Source organism: Anolis carolinensis, chromosome 2 (genome assembly GCF_035594765.1).
Source record: "Anolis carolinensis isolate JA03-04 chromosome 2, rAnoCar3.1.pri, whole genome shotgun sequence".
NCBI classification, from domain to species: Eukaryota; Metazoa; Chordata; class Lepidosauria; order Squamata; family Dactyloidae; genus Anolis; species Anolis carolinensis.
In genome coordinates, this window is record NC_085842.1 from 75,492,875 (window position 1) to 75,512,406 (window position 19,532).

The 19,532-nt window shown below is 36.7% G+C and overlaps 1 protein-coding gene across 7 annotated transcripts in view; it reads right to left on the minus strand.

The window, feature by feature from the left end:
• Positions 1–8,926: 8,926 nt before the first annotated feature.
• Positions 8,927–19,532, minus strand: part of slc6a1 (solute carrier family 6 member 1) — a 118,975-nt gene continuing 108,369 nt past the window's right edge. For all 7 annotated transcript variants that reach the window (XM_062969994.1, XM_003217668.4, XM_062969995.1 and 4 more), the window contains 5 exons: positions 16,883–17,014; positions 15,722–15,824; positions 14,292–14,392; positions 13,491–13,658; positions 8,927–11,346 (listed from right to left, as the gene is read on the minus strand). In XM_062969994.1, the coding sequence (XP_062826064.1) occupies positions 11,242–11,346; positions 13,491–13,658; positions 14,292–14,392; positions 15,722–15,824; positions 16,883–17,014 (609 nt within the window). In that variant the 3' untranslated portion in view covers positions 8,927–11,241. The remainder of the gene's footprint in view (positions 11,347–13,490; positions 13,659–14,291; positions 14,393–15,721; positions 15,825–16,882; positions 17,015–19,532) is intronic.

The window sequence follows — 19,532 nt, forward strand, 5'->3', positions numbered from 1 at the left end:
TTTTCCCAGTGGGGTGGCTACATGCCATCCCGGTAGTTACCCAAAAGGTGTGAGATGACAATGGGGACCCACCCCGGGTAGTCCCAGGACTACCCAGGGATGAGTCCCCACAGGCCCAATACCCCATTAGACCCAGGCCTTTCAGGATGCCCTGGATCTAATGGGGTATCTTATTAATTCTGGACAAAGCAGAGTTTACCTGCTTTGTCCCAAATTAATTAGCTTTTACCTGAGGCGTTGTTTGGATGCCTCAAGTAAAAGCACAACAGGCCCACATTTCTGGGCCTGTCTGGAAGGGCCCTTAGAAACTATTGGTTTTAGTAATCCCTTCTTGCAGATACAGATGAATTGGTGTTATGCTACAACAGAAATTTTAAGCACAATTCTGGGAGAGGAAGAGGGTAAATCCTATTAAACACAAAGGGACATGCATGCTTGTTACATCTAATAGGTGGAATGAGCTTTAGTTGTTACAAGCCTGAATGACAACTCAAAGGCTGCCATCCAACCCTAAAATCCATTTCAATGGGTCTCAACACTACCATGGTATAGATCATGGCCTTTCCTCCCCTCTTCTTCTTCTTTTTTGGCATTTTCTTTTTCTAATAAGCATTATTTTATTGATTTTGTTTTATTTATTTGCGAGATGCAGAGGAACTATACATCTTTAATCAGAGACATTTCAATGACTTTTTCATGATTTTCATTGTCCCACTTTTGACCACAGAGAAATCAATGTGATACGAGGCAAAGAACTGCTAACCACTGGAAGCTGCTCACATGATATGAATCTTTATGAAACCATTAATTTCATGATTATATTTTGTGACCTGCGGCAATTAAGATAGCCACCACAAACTCCATGGAGAAATATATGCTTACAGGATATTTGGCTCCAAATCAAAATCCTACTTCATAAATTTTCTTCACTTACAAGAACTTTGCTTTGGAAGAACTGTAACGTTTTCCTTTAGGGACAAATAAATTAGGTAATGTAAATTTAGCTATCTTGTTGTTATGTCATTGGCTTCTATCAGTTCAAGCACTTGTGTGTGTGTGCATATGAGTGTGCCTTCAAGATGCTTGTCAACTTATGACCTCATGATTTTGTAGTGGCTTTTTTGTTAAGGAAAAAGTATTTTTGCCAGTTTTTTTTCCTCTGAAATATAGCCATGACTTACAAGCTAATTTAAGCCTGTTCAAGCAAGCTCAAATGAAGGTAAATCAAATGGTTAGAAAAAGAAAGGAAGACTTAAGAGGAAATCAAAATGTGATATACATGTTCAAGTCCTCTTTTCATAAGCCTTCCAGATGATTTCTTATTTGGCATAATCACCCCTAATTGATTGACATAGTTAGAAACTTTGTGTGTACTCTGCCCAGATTCACAGAGTCCTTTGTAGAGTCCAAGAGAGCATATCTGAATCATTTTATGACTAAAGTCCTGGAGGCGAACATCCTTCTACTCAAACCAGAATCATCGCTATAAAAAGAGGCAAATAAAAAAGAAGCATGGAAGACAGAGGATTTATGAGGTGAAGAATTTATGTCTGGGCATGAGAAGATTTTGTTCTAAAACACTGGCTCATGAGAGCAAGCCTATAGCATGCAACAATGGCACTCTCTTGGGTGAACAAATGGGCCATTTATTGATCAGTGACATGTCCACCTACAGATGGGATGTTATCAAAAATGTAGTCATTAAGATAGCTTGCATCTAAGGCCCTATCTACACTGCCATATAATCCAGTTTCTCATGCCAGATTATCTGCTTTGAACTGGATTATATGGCAGTGTAGACTCATGTAATCCAGTTCAAAGCAGATAATCTGGGATCAAAAACTGTATTATATTGCAGTGTAGATCCAGCCTAAGATAGGTGAGCTAGAGCCAGATCCAGCTTTTCTTCTTTGCTCTCAAGTTACTTTGCTATTTTTTTTATTCACCAATTATATTTATTGTACGAGTTTGTAGGAGAAAGGAAAAAAAAATAGAAGGCAGGAGTTTTCTATAATATGAAAATCCCAGAAGTCATTCAAAGGAGATTCTTTTGACCTTCCTATGCATAACTGGCTGCTCTTAGAATGCTGAACAATTTTAGGAGAAGGTGGCAGCTACAAAGTTTTGTAAGCTATCTAATAAAAATCACCAACATTTTTATGTTGGGAAATGTATAATTATAGTAGTAGCCCACTCCATCCTCACATGCAGGTATACCAGAGGAATACATTAAATTTAGACTTTATTTGAAGGTTACAAGTAGTTTCACCCATGAATATTTGTGCATAATCAGCACAAATCCAACTTTTGAAGAATGGTAACGAAGATTCTATCTAATATTTGAAAGTTGGACCATCTGTAAACTGCAGATGGGTAGACGGTCTCGGGAAGTCTTGCTTTGTTCTCACAGAAAATGATTATATTCTGGAAATCCACATGATAGTTTCTTTATTTGAAGTAACATATGTTCAGTTACAGACACAATGAGTAGAAAAGCTTCCAACGGGTTAAAATCATTGATAAAATCATCCCTCCAAAGTAAATGCTACAGAGGCACAGCAAATTGAAAACAGCAAGAAAAGCAAAGCAGGGGTTTGCTAGCATCCGAAAGTGGGATGTAAATAATCTTATTAACTGGAAGTGCACTTAAATGATTTAGTATATTTATATATCCTGTTGCCTATTGCTTAAGTCATCTAACAATAGAATAGATTGCTTCCTTTCTACCTCCCCATTGGCTTGAAACTTTTTTTCAAAGTCAGAATACTGTTTGAAATATAAACTGAAGCAAAAAGAATATCCAAACTGATTCCCAGTCATCTTCATTGCATAATCATTGTTATTGCTGACACAGTTGGAGTCTGGAAACAGAGAGTTTTCTGAATCTCAGGGCAAAAGGTCAGCAGATGTTTGGTTGGGAGCCTTTCATTTGAAAACAGAAATACGATAAGAAAATTGTTTTCAAACTTTTTCCAAAATAATGTTTACATTCCCTGTAAAATTATATTGGGGTAATCTGTTGTCAACAGCTTTCAAGGCCGGAATCGCTAGTATATTGGGATATATTAGAAATCAGAAACATGTACCATTTGGGGAAAAAATATATTGTAATGTCCTTGTCTCTATCTATTTCTCTATCTATTATACAGACTCTCTGACTGAGATATCAACATTATTTTATGATTACTGCACAAGTGGCTGAACTAATGTTCCATATAAGTGAGAACATGAATCCCTTAAGGGAAGTCTTCTGATGCCATGGGAAATGAGTGACCTTCTTTGGATTTTCTTGTTCATTTGCTCTCACAATGTCTCAGTAGAGATGAAATCTCCTCTAGAAAAATATAGAAATGACATAATACAAACTAGACCCTATTCAGATGGGGTAGGGGCTAAAGTATACCCAACTAGAGCAAAGTTTCATCCCAACATTACTTAAATATACAAGCAACCTGTTTCACTGGAGCCACTTAAGATTGAATTAAATGACCAGTAAATTAATGGGATATGGGGAATTTAATGTGAAAGTCCACTCTAGGCAAGAAAAAAAGAGTCAAGAAAGGATTAATTCCAGTCACTGTCCAGCTCAGGCAAAGAATTTTTTAGAAAATATTTCTTATTGGATCTTTAGATTCAAAGTGGAGCTGGATTTAGATGTTCAAATGGAAATCTGAATGGAAATGGAAACTTTTAATGGTACCTGTTGTAAGTATGGTATTGTTTTATATCACGTGTTTAAGTTGGGTTGTTTTTGAATTATTATATAATGTTTTAGTTGATTATGTATTTGTATGTTGATGTATATGTATTGGTGTTTTTAAACTTTGTATGCTGCTTTGAGTCCCACCTATTGGAGAAAAGCAAGATAGAAATGAAATAATAATAATAATAATAATAATAATAATAATGACAAAGTAATGACAAAATAATGACAAATAATGACTGACAAAGTTCTGGAACACAACACACCAGATATCACAGTTGTGGAAAAGAAAAAGGTTTGGATCATTGATGTCGCCATCCCAGGTGACAGTCACATTGACGAAAAACAACAGGAAAAACTCAGCCGCTATCAGGACCTCAAGTTTGAACTTCAAAGACTCTGGCAGAAACCAGTACAGGTGGTCCAGGTGGTGATCAGCACATTGGGTGCCGTGCCAAAAGGCCACCCTACTGGGATCTGCACGCATCATCCGAAAATACATCACACAGTCCTAGACACTTGGGAAGTGTCCGACTTGTGATTTTGTGATATGAAATCCAGCATATCTGTCTTGTTTGCTGTGTCATAATAATAATAATAATAATAATAATAATAATAATAATAATAATAATAATAATAATAATAATCTGGTAAATCTACAATCTTGTGTAAATCCCAGAATGGGAAGCAGTGAGCTACAGAAAAGAGAAACTCTCTGTAAAAATCTCTTTATGTGAAAATGGGAAGAAATGTGTTATTTCTTGCTAGTTCAAAAAGCGGCTAAGACTGTAGTTTGGTGTCATAAATTGTTGGGTTTAAGCCTAGGTTGAGGACTGCTTGCAAAAAGTCTAGGACCTCTTTCACTCCTGTTGCGTGAGCTGTGGAATAAGATTCCCCTGAGTCCCACTGAGAAAACTTTCCAATTGGCCTCATATATCTCATTTACCATTTTCTCAGTATAATTTTCTCATAGGTAAGATCTCCATTCAATTGCCAACCCAGATCTAGGTATCTAACGGACCCTGACTGAGAAGGATGAAGACTGGGCTGAACCAGAATCAGAAATGGGTTTTGGATCACAAGTGCTAGGAGATAAGAGAACCAATTCCACTCCATTTTGACCAAAGAGGGTAAAGTATACTTTGAATATTTTCTTTGGTGGGACCAGCTCTATGGGCCCTACCTCAAAGAAGTCTGAAATGGCCTGATGCACTGCAAAGTTGTTTGACAGATTTTTGGAAACTAGTGACCTGAGAAAGCAATATCTGAGCTTTTGATTGAATTCTGTCATGATACTTTGCTTAGTGCCCTACTTCCATTGAAGAACTGGAGGAAGGGGTGATGAGGAATTTAGGGTGGCTTCCTCCCGCATATACATGCCTCCCTTCAAACTGTTTATTTGTGAAATGATCAGGAGAAATCAAGCAATCAAGAAATCAAGCAATGCTTTGGATACAGTGAGAACACAGGATTGGCTTGTTGACTTTACAGTCCCAGATACAGTGAGTGAGAACAATATGGTTACTAGCTCCTTGGAACCAGCTCAAAGGCACTAATGTGCAATCCAGTGTTGTTTAATAGAATAGAGTGTGGTGTTTAATTATGTGATGTACTAATGCTGTTTGAAACTGCATGATATGGTCAGTGTAAAGTCCTATAATGCAGTTTAACGGCATTGAACTGTATTATGTGAGTCTACACTGACCATATAATCCAGTTTCAAACGACGTTATATGGTAGTATAGATGGGGCCTAAAACAGAGGTGGGAATCTGTAGCCCATGAAGGATATCTGTATGCACTTCTGAAAATCTCCAGCTTCCAATCTCTTTGGAAAATACATTGAGAAAATGGAGATGCATCATCCTTGTCTAAAACTACCTTCTACCCATAACTTTAGGCTCAAAATGTAGTTTTGGAAAGCGTTGGTGCAGCCCATGAGGTTCTACGATGTGGGGAATAAGAAGGGCGCAGCTCCCTCTATAGCTGCTTATCACAGTTCTAAAGATGTAAAATATTAGCTGGTGCATTAAAATATATCTTTAATCATAATTTTTGAGAGTGAAAATATCTGCATTCATATTAATTGTAGAAAAACCCTGTCCTTAACTACCTCTTAGATTGTCCCAAAGAGCTTTATGGGCATTTGATTACCTCTCCTTTGGCATTCCAAAGCTTTATTCCTGATTGGAAGTGCTCAAAAGAGATTTTGGTAATTTTGGTCATTTTTTTTGCATTTTAGGTTATTTTGGTAAAACAAATTAATAAATGTGAGAAACTTAGAAAGAAGAAAAACTCAGTATGTTTTACATAAATAATAATGTTTTGTAAAAATGAATTTGTTACAATAAAGTTCTGAAATATAACAAATCTTTGGGTGGTTAGCCATGTTCTATTTGGGAATGCCCTTATGAGGATATAGGTCTTTACTACATCCCTAATATGAGCTCACTCAGTGAAGTATGGTAAGTGATCAATAAGTTCAGTTGTTAGGAGAGGAGTAAGGAAGAAAGCAATGTGTGAATCCACTTTCCTGCTTCCAAAGCTGATCACTATAATAAAAGTTAAATATGCTAATCTGTAAAGGCTGTATGTCTATTGGAAACCTGGTTGATGATTGTAATGAACTTGGTGCTCCTTTTTGCATGCAACACTTGTTTTTGGAAATGGGACTCTATGCAAAAGAAGGTGGCAAAGGTTAAATGTAATTTGTTATTTGGAAATGGAACATTTGAAAAAAGAGAAAAATTATCCTCAAAGTGGATCATGCAATTACATTATGTTTCTTAAAATATTAATACAAGGTTAGATTTTGCTCAACCCCACTAGTGAGATAAGGTTTGCATTGCTTCTGGCATAAATAATTAGTCCTATTTCAGGAACATTAGCATTCCATTTCATAATAATTTATGAAGAGTTTGAAGTGATTAGTAGATATTATAACATGTATTACAAGCATACGTAGAGCACATTTCCAGCTGGCTAACAGCGTATTTGGGAAAAAAAGAAAAGGAAAAAATTAAATACAATTAACATGCAAGCTATTGATAAATTGAATTCCATCTATACATCTATAATGGGAGAATGACTTAAGGCATCTCCTAATGATCCATAGCTTTGAATTAGTGGCAGATGATGTTTCCATATAAAGCATGAAAAATACAAAAGCACAGCATCTGTGCTGGTTAAAGTGAATGTGGACTTGGCTGCTTTCCTAGAATCACACATGCAGATAGAGATGCAATGAAGGAAGAACGGAAGATTGCAAGACCTTTTCTGCTCAGCAAGGAAAGAACAATGCCAATATTTAAAGATTACTTACTCCCCTATTCCCCTATTTTAAGACTATAAGTCTTTCAGACCAAAGTCACTACTCGATATTTTTAAGTTCCTTTTTCTTAAAGTCATGTTAATTGATAGTAGAGTTTTTTTCCAAACAAGATCTGAGGTATCAGCAAATGGTTCCCCATCCACCTTTTCTGATGTTGACACTCAGCCAACTGGGGATTATATCCATTTTAAAAAGATGTGGAAGGAGACATCTAGGGCAGTAGTTCTCAACCTGGGGTCCCCAGATGTTTTTACCTACAACTCCCAGAAATCCCAGCCAGTTTACCAGCTGATAGGATTTCTGGGCGTTGAAGGCCAAAAACATCTGGTAACCCCAGGCTGAGAACAACTGATCTAGTGCATCCTTGAGCCAAGACTCCATTCCAGTGTGCAACAACAGCTGCTCAGTGCAGATCTGATTGTCTGTGAAGGTGCAACCAGGCTTTTCTCCACTGCTCTTGAGCATCGAGAGAAGAAAGAGCAGCTTCCACTGGGGCGGAGGCTCTTCTTTCTTCCCCTAATGCTCATGTACAGCCAGTACAAACCCAGCTGCATCCCTGCAAGCCCACTGTACTTGGGGAAACAGAAGAACAGAGCGAAGAGCCTTTACTGCCTCACTTTTTCCTATTATTTTGCTGGTGGAAACTTAATGCCCCACCAGCACAATGTTGTATTGTAGCCATGGAATTTTCACTCATTTTCACCTGCATATGAAATTGTGGCATTTCTTTTCTCCACAAAGAACATGATTCAATTCTGTACGGCTTAGCACATCATAATATATAGTCATTCTATGTCTTGTATGGACTAGGAAGGATTAGAGAAGCCTATGTCCCTGTAGCCAGATGCAAAACAATTACAACATTGAAATCTATTTGGGTCCTCTATGCCTTAAATGAAAAAGCATCAACACTTGTATATAGAAAAATTAGGGACAAAGGGAACCCTGTAGTACATGCTTGCTGTTTTGTTTTTCACCTCTGTTTCCTAGATCTATGTAACTCAAAGTGTTTTGTTTCTTGCCTCCATGTAAAGATCACCTCCCCTTCTTCCCAGATGTCTTTGGTGTGTTTGATTCTCCTTTGTTTGAGAAGGAAGCACCATGAGGCTTCTCTGCCTCAAGTTGATTTAGACACATGCATTGGAGTCAGCATTAGGAACTCTTGTACCAAAGTTAGGTAACTCTCTTCTGTCTATCTACTCTTTCATTAGTGATGTATTACTATACTTGTAACAATAAAGTACGTTTTTACTTTTTTAAAACTTTACCAGAACATTCTTCATATTTCCTCTCCTGTTTCCTACCATAACCTTATACATAGCTCTGGCTATGCAGCACTTAGCTTTGCTAGATACCAAATATCTGTGTACTCTAGAGTTGTTAGTGTTACTTTGATTCTGCCTACTCCACAAGGAATGGCTGTAGGCAGGAAATTGGGCTTCATTTGTGGTACAGTAAGTCTAGAGGGAGGAATCATGTGATGTATAGGGAGGGAAAGAATGTCAAGCTCTGCAACAAGTGGACTAGGAAGAATTAGAGAAGCCTATATCCCTGTATGCAAGTGTAAGGAAATTGTACACCAACATGTGTCAAGATGTCAGCCAATGTGTGAAAACAAGCAGTCAGATATAAGCAGATGACTACTCAATAGATAGTAGCAGAATAAGATTGTGAATTTTGGCTGGGTGGGGGGCATCACATTACTTATCCAACTTGGAATGTCATGGGAAACCAGTTTCACAAACTAGATTGTCTCATCTGAAGCCCAGTGTACAGAATGAAATAAATGATGGAATATACAAGCTTTTCTCTAGTTTCTGCTCCAAAAATCAAAAGCTTGATTCACAACACATAAAATCTACCTAATTAAAGGATGAAATTTAAGCCACTTCATAGAATGTATAATATAATCTTTATTTTTTTCTAAGCTCTTGGAAAGTTACATAACAACCGTGCTTTAGTTAGGACACCATTTATAGACATTTAAAATGCATCTTAATTTATAAATATTTTACATTTGGTCCATAGAATGTTGCAGTTTTCTAAATTATACTGTACTCTCTCTTTTTTAAAACAGGCTCTATATATATTTTAGAATGTGTATATATTACATATATATTTTATATAGAGATAAATTTGCTTGGTGTTTAGAGAATAATTCATTATTGCAAAAATCATATATGATCATATATTCTTTCTTTTTTGAAGGGCAAATACTACAAAAAGATACAGCTATTCACAGTTTACACACAGTTCTACAACACTATTTTTGTGCTATATATGATAAGTTTGTGCAGAATTTTGCTAAATAGCAAATCTGTCTAACATCTGTCATAAGTGTTCTACAATCAAACATTGAATACTGCATTTTCCTTAGAACAACATGGGACTTGGTTACATAAACAATAAAGAGAAAGTTTGAATTTGTACGTTAAGTCTAATGGAGTTCACAGTTATAATGTATAATGAAGCATGTGAAGTATGACAAGTTCTCTTGTTCTTCTAAGCCCTGAAAATCTACAAGATGTTTGGATTTATTTGAGAGTTCATCTATAGACATTTAGCATGTATCATAGATTTCTGAATATTTTACAGTTGACCTACTGTATGAAACAGTTTAGAACCTACTAAACATTACTCTTTTTATGAGATTTTTTATTTGTTAGGTTGAAATATATGTATATATATATATTCTACAATAATGTGCTTGACATTCTGAGAATAATACCTTATTGCAAGAACATATGTTTGTCACCTTCAGACAAAAACAACAAAAAAACCCAACGTTTACAGTTAACAGGTTGTTCACAGAGAAGTTCTACACAAAGTGTGTGCTATCTAACATTGTACGTTGCACAAGGTTTTGCTGAAAAGCATGTTTCATTGCACAGTTCTGTCACAGTCATTTAAAATCAAATTATCACAGACCACTTTCCCCATGATTCTCACTCTCTTCTCTCATAGCTGCCAACAAGAATTGCCATTATGGACTCTTCAAGTTTGCAGTTTTCTACACAGGAAAAGCCCTATTAGCTAGAGACGCCTGTGTGGAAACTGCAGACCCGAGCCCAGCATGACACCATGTATGGCAAGACCGTTTCATCACATCACCATCTTTACCACAAAAAACACATCCCAAAGTAAGACCATAAAAATAAAATTCTTTCTTCAAAGTGCTTCATAACAGCTTTGCTAAACCAAAACTTTATTTTCGATAGACCTTCAACAGACTGACTAGAGCAGTGCCAATTTTAAAGCCCTAAATTTTATTCCTTGGGGGGCGTTTTGATCAAGAAGCAATTTGGTCCCGTTTCGGTGCTGAAGTATTACACCTGTTGGTGGTGCAACATAAAGGGAAACATAACCTGGCTTTAAATGAGAATGTGTACAGCTGTAAACATGGCAAACTTTAGAAGTGGCTTATCACAATTTGAAATAAGCACGTAGTCATATTACCATTTTTGTTTTGTTTTTAAAAAATGTCCAAATACTCTGGCAGGTACTTATTCTGAAAATAGTCTAAAAGACAAATAACTGTAAAATAATGTAACATATTAAATTCTAGAGGCCCAATAAATATAGGTAGTGGTGCAGTTTAGTCTGTGCTGTATATCTAGAAAGTGTTTGTTAATGGTAATTGTATAGGAATGATTTAAAATACTCTCGTAAGTAAGGAGAGGTTCAAGAAAGTTAGAAAAACCAACCCAAGAATGAAGTTGGTTAATACTTTTAGGGCAGTGTTTTCACTGTAAATTTTCTTTGTAAAAAATACTTTGCTGGTGAATACAAAACAGCATTCCAATTTAACTGTTCTCAGAAATAACAGTCTGGGATTCAAACAGTAAGAAAAATATTAATAAAAATCAGCTGCACAAAACTTTAAATTGTTGCACTAAAAGGTAGATTAAAAATGGCCTACATGTGTTGCCTATAAATCCCAAAGATAATCAACTCTTTGTGTGAGAGAATAAAAATGTTAACAGTCTATGGATTGCCAGAAAACACAAGCATTGTCAATAACTGAGCCCACAAAATGGTTTGATCATACCCACATTGCTTCCCTTATAGTGGTGATGGTCTTTTGTGCCACTAGAGGTAGGTAATTTTATTCTCAGACGTAAATTTGTGGTCGTTTTCAACCATGTTTCATTTGTGTATTTGTGTTTGCCCCCCAGAGGAAGGTTTGAATCATTTCCATGACCCAGGCATTATATGTATGCTTCTTTGTTTGCAGAGTTGCTCTGCTGGGCTTGTTCAGGTCCATTTTCAGGATGAGTAATGTCTTCACTTGGTTGAATCATTACTTGGATACGCTAAGTTTAATAGGAGAAAAAAGAAAGAATAGATCACATCATTTTTATTAGACCAAATATCTTTATATGATGCTCTTTAAATGTGTTATGTGTTTAGGAAAGGAAGAAAGAGAGGAGAAAAGAAATAAGGAAAGAGTCTGCAGTTTTCTTCATCTTCCATACAACATCAAAGAAGGCTTGGCATCGTAACTTCCTGCGTAAACTCAAAAATAAATTCCAAAACACTAATTTTGTCCAGCTATTCTTGTGAGTTGTGTGAAAACTAAGATTTGACCCATGATGTTGAGTAGAAATTATGGTGAAACTTTTTAATGTGATCTGTTTTCAGAACTTGTAAATGCTTGTTTCAGAGTAAAGGGAAGCAAAGGCTCCAAATTCCTTAGGTTAGAATGCAAATTCTAACTGAAGAAGAATTCCAGTTCTATGGAAACAGCCCTGGTTTATAAGTCAAATACCTGTTTAAATATGCCTGAGGGAGTGGGTGGTCTTCTCTCAGGTTTCCTAGGAACTTCTTCCTAATATTGAAGGGACTGGAGCAGATATCAGACACATGTTGGTTCAGTCAATTTTGCTCCTGCCAATCATTTTGAAATGCTTTCTGGGATGGCACATTCTCTAATATGTAGCAATGCCAGTTCCATTCATAAAGTTTTATTTTGGGCTTTCATGGATATTCTAAGATGGGATTGGCATTTTAATTATCCCTTATACTTCTATTAGTTTTGTGTGGGATATTAAAAAGCAACATCTTTGTTGTGGGCATTATCTTTGTTGCGCGCATCAGTACTCATTACCCCAAGCCTCTTCCTCAAGTCAAGGTATTACATGCCTAGGAGCAAAGATACCTGAAGTATGTGCCAGAGAAGCATTTCCTCTCTGGCATGCAGTGTATCTATACCAGTGCTTTTCAACCTGTGGGCCACAGCCTGGCAGTGGGCTGTGAGAACGAAAATCTGGTCTGTGAACCTCTTTCCTCTATTCATTTATTTCATTTCCGCTCCTTTCCACAGAGTTGACCATTGCATTGGATAGACCAAATCAGCTCTAGATTATTAAATATGTTTTTTTGTGAGTGAGCAGATGGTGACTACTGGATGGTGTATGTTCTGTATCAGAAACTAGAGCTGATGTGGTCTATCCAATGCAGTTTTCTGAATCAGCACCCCAAATAACAAAACCGAAACTAAAATTGACCTAAAACTGATTCGTAACCCTTTTGGTACTAATGTTGGAGAGTGGTCCCTGGTCAAAGTGGTCCCTGTTCAAGTGGGCCCTGATCAAAGTGGGCCCTGGTCAAATGGACCCTGGTCAAAAAATGTTGGGAACCACTGATCTATACTGTAGAATTAATGCAGCTTTATACCACATTATCTGCCATGGCTCAGTGCTATGGAATTTATAATTTGATGAGGCACTAGCATTCTTTGACAGAGAAAGCTAAACACCTTGTTAAATTACTACTTCCATGATTTCATAGCACTGAGCCATGGCAGGTAATGTGGTGTAAAGCAGTGTAAATGCACCCATGGCTGTAGGAATGAGAACAGCTGAATGGAGGGAAAGGGCTACAGAAACAAGGGACTAAAGAAAGGGAAAGATGGCTAATGAACAACAGTGAAGGTACCATGAGAGAAAAGAACAGAATGAAGAGATCTGTTTAGGATGAAAGAAAGTAGGTGAAAGTAATTTGGGAAGCCCACATATACAATTATAACCCTTCTTTCGAAGTGGGTAAATTATCTTGTTGTAAGTTCAGTTTACCATACTAAAATGTTATCTGAAAATTAGATCTAATCCTAACTACTTTCAAGAAGGCAACGGGAAAGGAAATGAGATGGAGAAGTCTGTAGAAAACTGTCAACACTGCAATACACTTTGAAGTCATGTGCAGATCTTTTATGGATTTTCTTTAAAAGAACATTCTCAGCTGGTAAGCTCTCAGGAAAGCAAATAGAATCATGGATTCTATGTATTTGATGATTGTTATTCTTCAGTTTGACAAAGTATGGGTTGCAACAACAACAAAAAGGGAGCAGTAGGTGACATTTCATTACACTTTAGATATATTCATGTTTACTTTTACACTGTAATTGAAGAACAAGAGCTTTTCCAGTTGTAGATATGATGTAATGTATATTGCTTACCTGTTTTAAGGAGCCTTTCAAGGTAAGGAACATGTATGCCATGTAACCTGGGATCAGCACCATCGATGAGAGAGCCATGAACCATCCGACTCCTTGGCCCCATTTGGGAAATACGTAATCTCCCAGAGTGAGAGGAGTCATTTGCACAGCGCTGAAGATAAATACTCCCTGTAAAATATATTTTGAAAGCTTGTTACTAGTTTGTTACAGTTTCTTTTAATAATTCTTCACTTGTACAAGAAAGCAAATGTTATACTTTTTAATCTCATCCACATAGACAATCTCTATCAGTATATATTTGTGCAGAGACCATTGTAGGTTTCAGCTACATTTTGTTATTATATCAATTAAGGGTTTCTTTGCAAAGTATATAAAATATTACATGTATAAGATGGATAGATAGTGTTATGGCTATCAATATGGCAGCAAATTAGAAAGGAAAGGAAAATAAGGTACAATTCCCCTTCTCTCATGTTGTCCTTTAACATTTTAGAAAAGTGTATGTGCAGATGCGGTATAGATAAGCACATCCCTGCACAAACTGTTGAGAGCCTCTACATGTCCCTAATGTTTTCTGTTTACAAAAGGATGTTTTAATGAGGTATGTTACTCTACTACTGTGTAAAGCACAAAAGAATCTGAATTTGAGTTTGAATGTCCTGTAATTTACTGTGAGAAAAATGAGGCAAGATATGAAAAAGTAAGTGAGCTCACTTTTTATCTCTCTAGCTAAACTGCATGCTACTTTATAATGTTATTAAATATATTTCATATTCCAAGGGAAATGTTTTTTTTTCTTACTGCCACAATGATTGGAGTAAAGAAAGACCAGCAGAGTTTCCACCAGATGCAGGGCCTGTACCCAACCATCTCCTGGATGTTATCATAAAATCTGTTTACACCTAAAGGAAAAGAAAAATACAAAAATAAAATGTGAGCTGAAGCCAATATTAAATGTAGGGAATACATAAAAACCCCTGTGTGTATATGTATGTCAGGCTTAAACAGATAAGCAAATCTATTCCAACATGTATCACAATCAAAGGCCAAAAGTTCTATTGTTTTGTCCTCACACAGTGAAAAGTTCGTAGTTGACTTGTTACTCGATAATGATCTTACTAATGAATAATAGCAAAACCAAGAGTTAGGGAGGAAGGAGGAGGATTTTCCTGTTGCAAAAATGGGGAGGGCAGGGAATTCTCTGGGTATCTCTCACCCAGGAATATAATTGAGCAGCATAAGAGCAGTAGACAGCTGTATTCATCCTTGTTGGAAACAGCCCTTATTCTCAAAATGAGATTTTTATATTATAGCATCTATCTGCCCAGTTAGGGATGGGCTCAATATGTAAAAAAAAAAAAAAAGATTCTGTCATCCAATCAGAGGTGAGATTTTACTGGTGCTTTTTCTGAGGCCACTTAGTGACTATCTTTGCGAGTATCTCTAAACATGGGCAGAAATTGCTCATTGCTTCGAAGAATTTATTTATTTATTTAAAACATTTATATTCCGCCCTTCTCACCCCGAAGGGGACTCAGGGCGGAGCACAACATATATACGGCAAACATTCAATGCCAGAACATAAAATAAATCATAAATATACATTAACACTAAAGTCAGTTATCTTCACATTAAAACCATTATTTAAAACCATCACAAATCAGCTGCACCGTATCCAGTCAGCAGGGTGAAATTTCCTATTGCTGCCGTTATAAGCAAAGAATGGCTTCCCCAATTAACAAAGTTTTTGAAAAGATAACATAGTAGCATTGTCTCACTAACCTTTCTATCGCTGATTAGCTTCAGGTCAACATGACAAACTCTTTACTTGATGTACAATCTTGTTACTTTCCGTGTTATAGTGTTACTGCTTACTGCAGTCTCTGTTGTAGCGAGCCCTTTCCTCAAAGGCTTAATTAGCATCAACACTGGTTGCATTTTAGTGCCAATTTTAAAACTGACTCTTTACCAATGCTTTCATGACTGAGTGAACATACATTTAGTGGGATATAGGATTTTTCTTTACATCCTGTAAATCCTGCCCCTACCAACCACACACAAACACTTTTTAAAACATCATTTTACATTGTGTTCAACCATATAATGTTATTTCCTTGTCTATATTCCACATAGAGATCTTTAAATTCAGAACAGGATATGATTATTTTAATGTTTTACTAAAAGAACACTACTTGTTTTAATAAATTTTAAGATACCAAAACACCACATACCATAGCACCAGGATATGGAGATACACTCAAAGAACACAAGAAATAACAGACTCATTCCACTTGCAGAATAGTAGTCAAAGAGCTTGAACACATACAGCCCGCCCTGCAATGTACAAGATGTGTTCAGTTCATCACATTTCTGATATTTATATCTTTCTTAAGTAATTGTAAAATTTTCTTCTTTTTTTCAGTCCTGAAGGTATATATTACTTAACATTACTTAAGCATTTATAGACTATTTGCCCTGAAGGAATTGAAACCTTTGGGACCAAGTAATTAATAAATTATTGACCTTTATAAATACGTAAACATGGCTCCTAATGTGTGGAAGATACCACAAATTCTCCCTTTACCGGCATAAAATCTCTGCCGGGGGCTCAGCAAACGCACATAAATAATGCAGTGCACATTTGGTATTTGGAGATGTTTAGTTCCAAGATCCCCCATGGATACCAAAATCCACTGATGTTCAAGTCCCACTATATGTATAATGGGTGAAGTAAAATAGTGTCCTTTATGGACAAAATCAAACATTGTTGTTGGGAATGCTTTAAAGTATTTTCATGCCATGGATCCAGAATCCATGGATAGAGAGAAGCAACTGTACAATTTTAAATGATGACACACCTTTCAATTTATGTAATAAAACACAACTGTCATTTCATGTATATAAAATGGTATTGTTTCTGAGCTTAGTGATTTTATGAAAGTTGTGGATCTGTGGATGGCATAACTGAGAACATCTCAGAGTTGGTGCTAAACATGGGATATTTAGTGACTATGAATTAATTGAATCAAAAAAGTGAAAGCCATGTAACATTCCTGCAACGTAGGTGTTATGCTCATGGGCATTATGCTAATCAAAAATCCATTAGTGCAGAAGTGGGAATCATTTAGCCCACCAGATGTTGCTTGACTACAAAAATTCCAGTAGCTAAAGTCAGCATAGCCAAAGCTAAGAAATTCTGGGGGATGTAAAACATCATTTGAAGGGATGCATAATTCCCATATCTGTGCTAGGGGATATTGACATGCAAAGATTTAGAAAAAGCTGGATTTCCCCTCTAAACCTCACCATCTTAAAATCATAATGCTAGAGAAAACTCTTATTGCTTAATGGGTAGAAACTAATTACAACAAGATACCAATACAATGTTTTACCTGAGTAATATTGGACAGTCCTATCAGATAGGAAACAACACACACAATGGCAATGAAGATTTCTCTTCGACTACGCAACAATCTTGGAAATTCATCCACTAGAGCTGTTATGAATCCTTCAACGGTACAGAACTGAAAGTGAAATTAGTTTACATATAAACCAACCCAATAACATTCAGTCCAGCTACACATACATTCATTATAACGCTTCTGGTGTTTTTTTACACTCAATAATTCTGTAGCTGTCATATATATGGACAATCTGTGCAGTTTTCATATACTTTAGAGGCAGGGAAGGTACAGTCTGTGGACCACATGAGACCCCAGAAGAATATTACAGACACAGGAGGGGCATTTTAAAACAGAAAATGATCGAGGATTTTACCTCCTAGATCCTGCCCCATGCTAAATTTCCCCTAAGAATGATGTTGAGGGTGGGGGCATTTAGCTTCTGGGGGTCCAGTTCAGTTCTCTTAACAAATTACAATTGCCCATCCCTTATATTTCATGTATAAAATGAACTAGATTTGTATTCCAGGTATACAATCCTGTTAAAACACTTGTAGACTTTAAGACATGCTTGATTAGTATATTAAAATATGTCACAAATAGAAACAATGGGAAGAGCATTATTTTCATCCAGCCTAATGAGCCACATACTTCTATCCCAACCATAATTAAAATAGCTGGGTCCTGCTGAGAACGCCTGCTAGCATTTAGGCTGACAGTAAAAATATTGATTCTGGTTAGCTTTTACTTGGCTTTAAACGTCTTTCCTTTTAACCCTGGTTTTATTTTGAATTATTTATAAATCTGTAAATTATTTAAATTGCTTTGGGGGCCCTTGCAAGGTATTAAATTGTTTTAACTGATTGAATTTATGCCTCAGGTTAGATATATAATAAATGGTTGACAAAGTTTATAAACTCTAATGAAACTACAAGAAACATCTGGAAAAGACTCTCTGGAGTTTTGAGGTCAGCAGTGTAGGGCTATGAATAGGCTATTGTTATTATATTTTCTTCCACCTAAATCTAAAGGATTTTTTTATAATCCATTTCCAATTAAATTGAGCCCCCAGTGGCACAATGGGTTAAAACCTTGTGCCGGCTGAACTGCTGACCGAAAAGTTGGTGGTTTGAATCCAGGGAGCGGTTTAAATCCAGGGAGCGGGGTGAGCTCCTGTCTGTCAGTTCCAGCTTCCCATGCGGGGACATGAGAGACTATTCCACAGGATGTTAAAACACCAAACATCCTGCCATTCCCTGGGCAAAGTCCTTGAAGATGGCCAATTTTCACCCAGAAGCGACTTGCAGTTTCTGAAGTCGCTCCTGACATGAAAAAAATTAAATTAAAGTGAAGAATATCAAAACTTTCCAAAGAAAAGGCTTTTCTATATAAAATAACAACAATTGTGCAGACAGATGTACTGGTAGAGCTTTGTGCTTGCTTTAGTGGAAGCTTATGTTTTTTCTTACAGTCAGATAAATATTTTGGTTCACATGCTGACAGTATTGAAAGTTTCATCTCTCTGGTGAGTGAGTGAGTGAGTGATCAATATGCCACTAAAAGTACTTTTTCTTTGTGGCTCTTTGTCATCAGATTATGACTGACCTACATTTCTGGTAGGCATTTGGAAGAATGTTAAGATTAGCAATGTGACAATAAGCGTTCCAGCGTGGTATAGGAGGGGGAAGGTTTGTACATTGCAGGAGACCACTTTCAGTGGTATGCCTGTGGTGACATTGGAGAGCAAATATTTTACATTATTATGTACTACCAATAGAGCAATTGGGCAGGGGGTGAAAGAAAGAGGCCACAATGCCCTCAGACATATTTAGTTTGCAAAAATATTAGGCTACTTTTCTCAGCTCTCCAAGTAGCCCTAAAGCCACAGTCAGTTAAGGATGTTTGACCCAATTAAATTCTCAGCAATTTCCCCAGAATAAATTATTAATGAGTTTTCCCCCTTCAAAAAAGAGTGTCAGGCTTCATGAAAGAATGAGCAAAATGTACGAGTATTGAACTTTATTTTCAATGCCATTATGTAATGCCACTGCTGTTGTTAATTTTAGTTTCCAATGTGTTTTCATCTCCCCTCTTCTCCCTCCTCCTTGGTTTGCTTCCTTTTTTTCTCTCCTCTCTGAGTTTCTGGCAAAATATCTCTCCCATCCCAGTCCTCTTTCTTTCTCCCTTCTCTTTGTCTTTCTGTCTGTCTATCATCTATCTCCTTGTCCCTCCTGCTCTAGTCCTCTCCATCTCCATGCCGGCAGCATGATCTTGGAGGTGTCTATGGACAACACCGGCTCTTTAGCTTAGAAATGGAGATGAGCACTAACCCCCAGAGTTGGACAAGACTAGACGTAATATCAGGGGAAAATCTTTACCTTTACCTTTTATGTTCCAATAAACCTAACAGGTCTTATTTCGAAACAGACATGTATTTGTTTCCATGTGTTTGTGTTTATTAGATGCTTTCCCTACCTCTTATATTCTATTTGTGAAACAGGGGAGAAGCCCAGTTTTTGGAGATTCCTGCAGAGACCATGACTTCAGAATGTGAACAAACCCAGAAGTTATGTTAGAAACCCACAAGTCAAGTTCTCTGCCAGAATCTCTCTTGGTAAGTTGAGGAAGTAGGAGAAGCAAG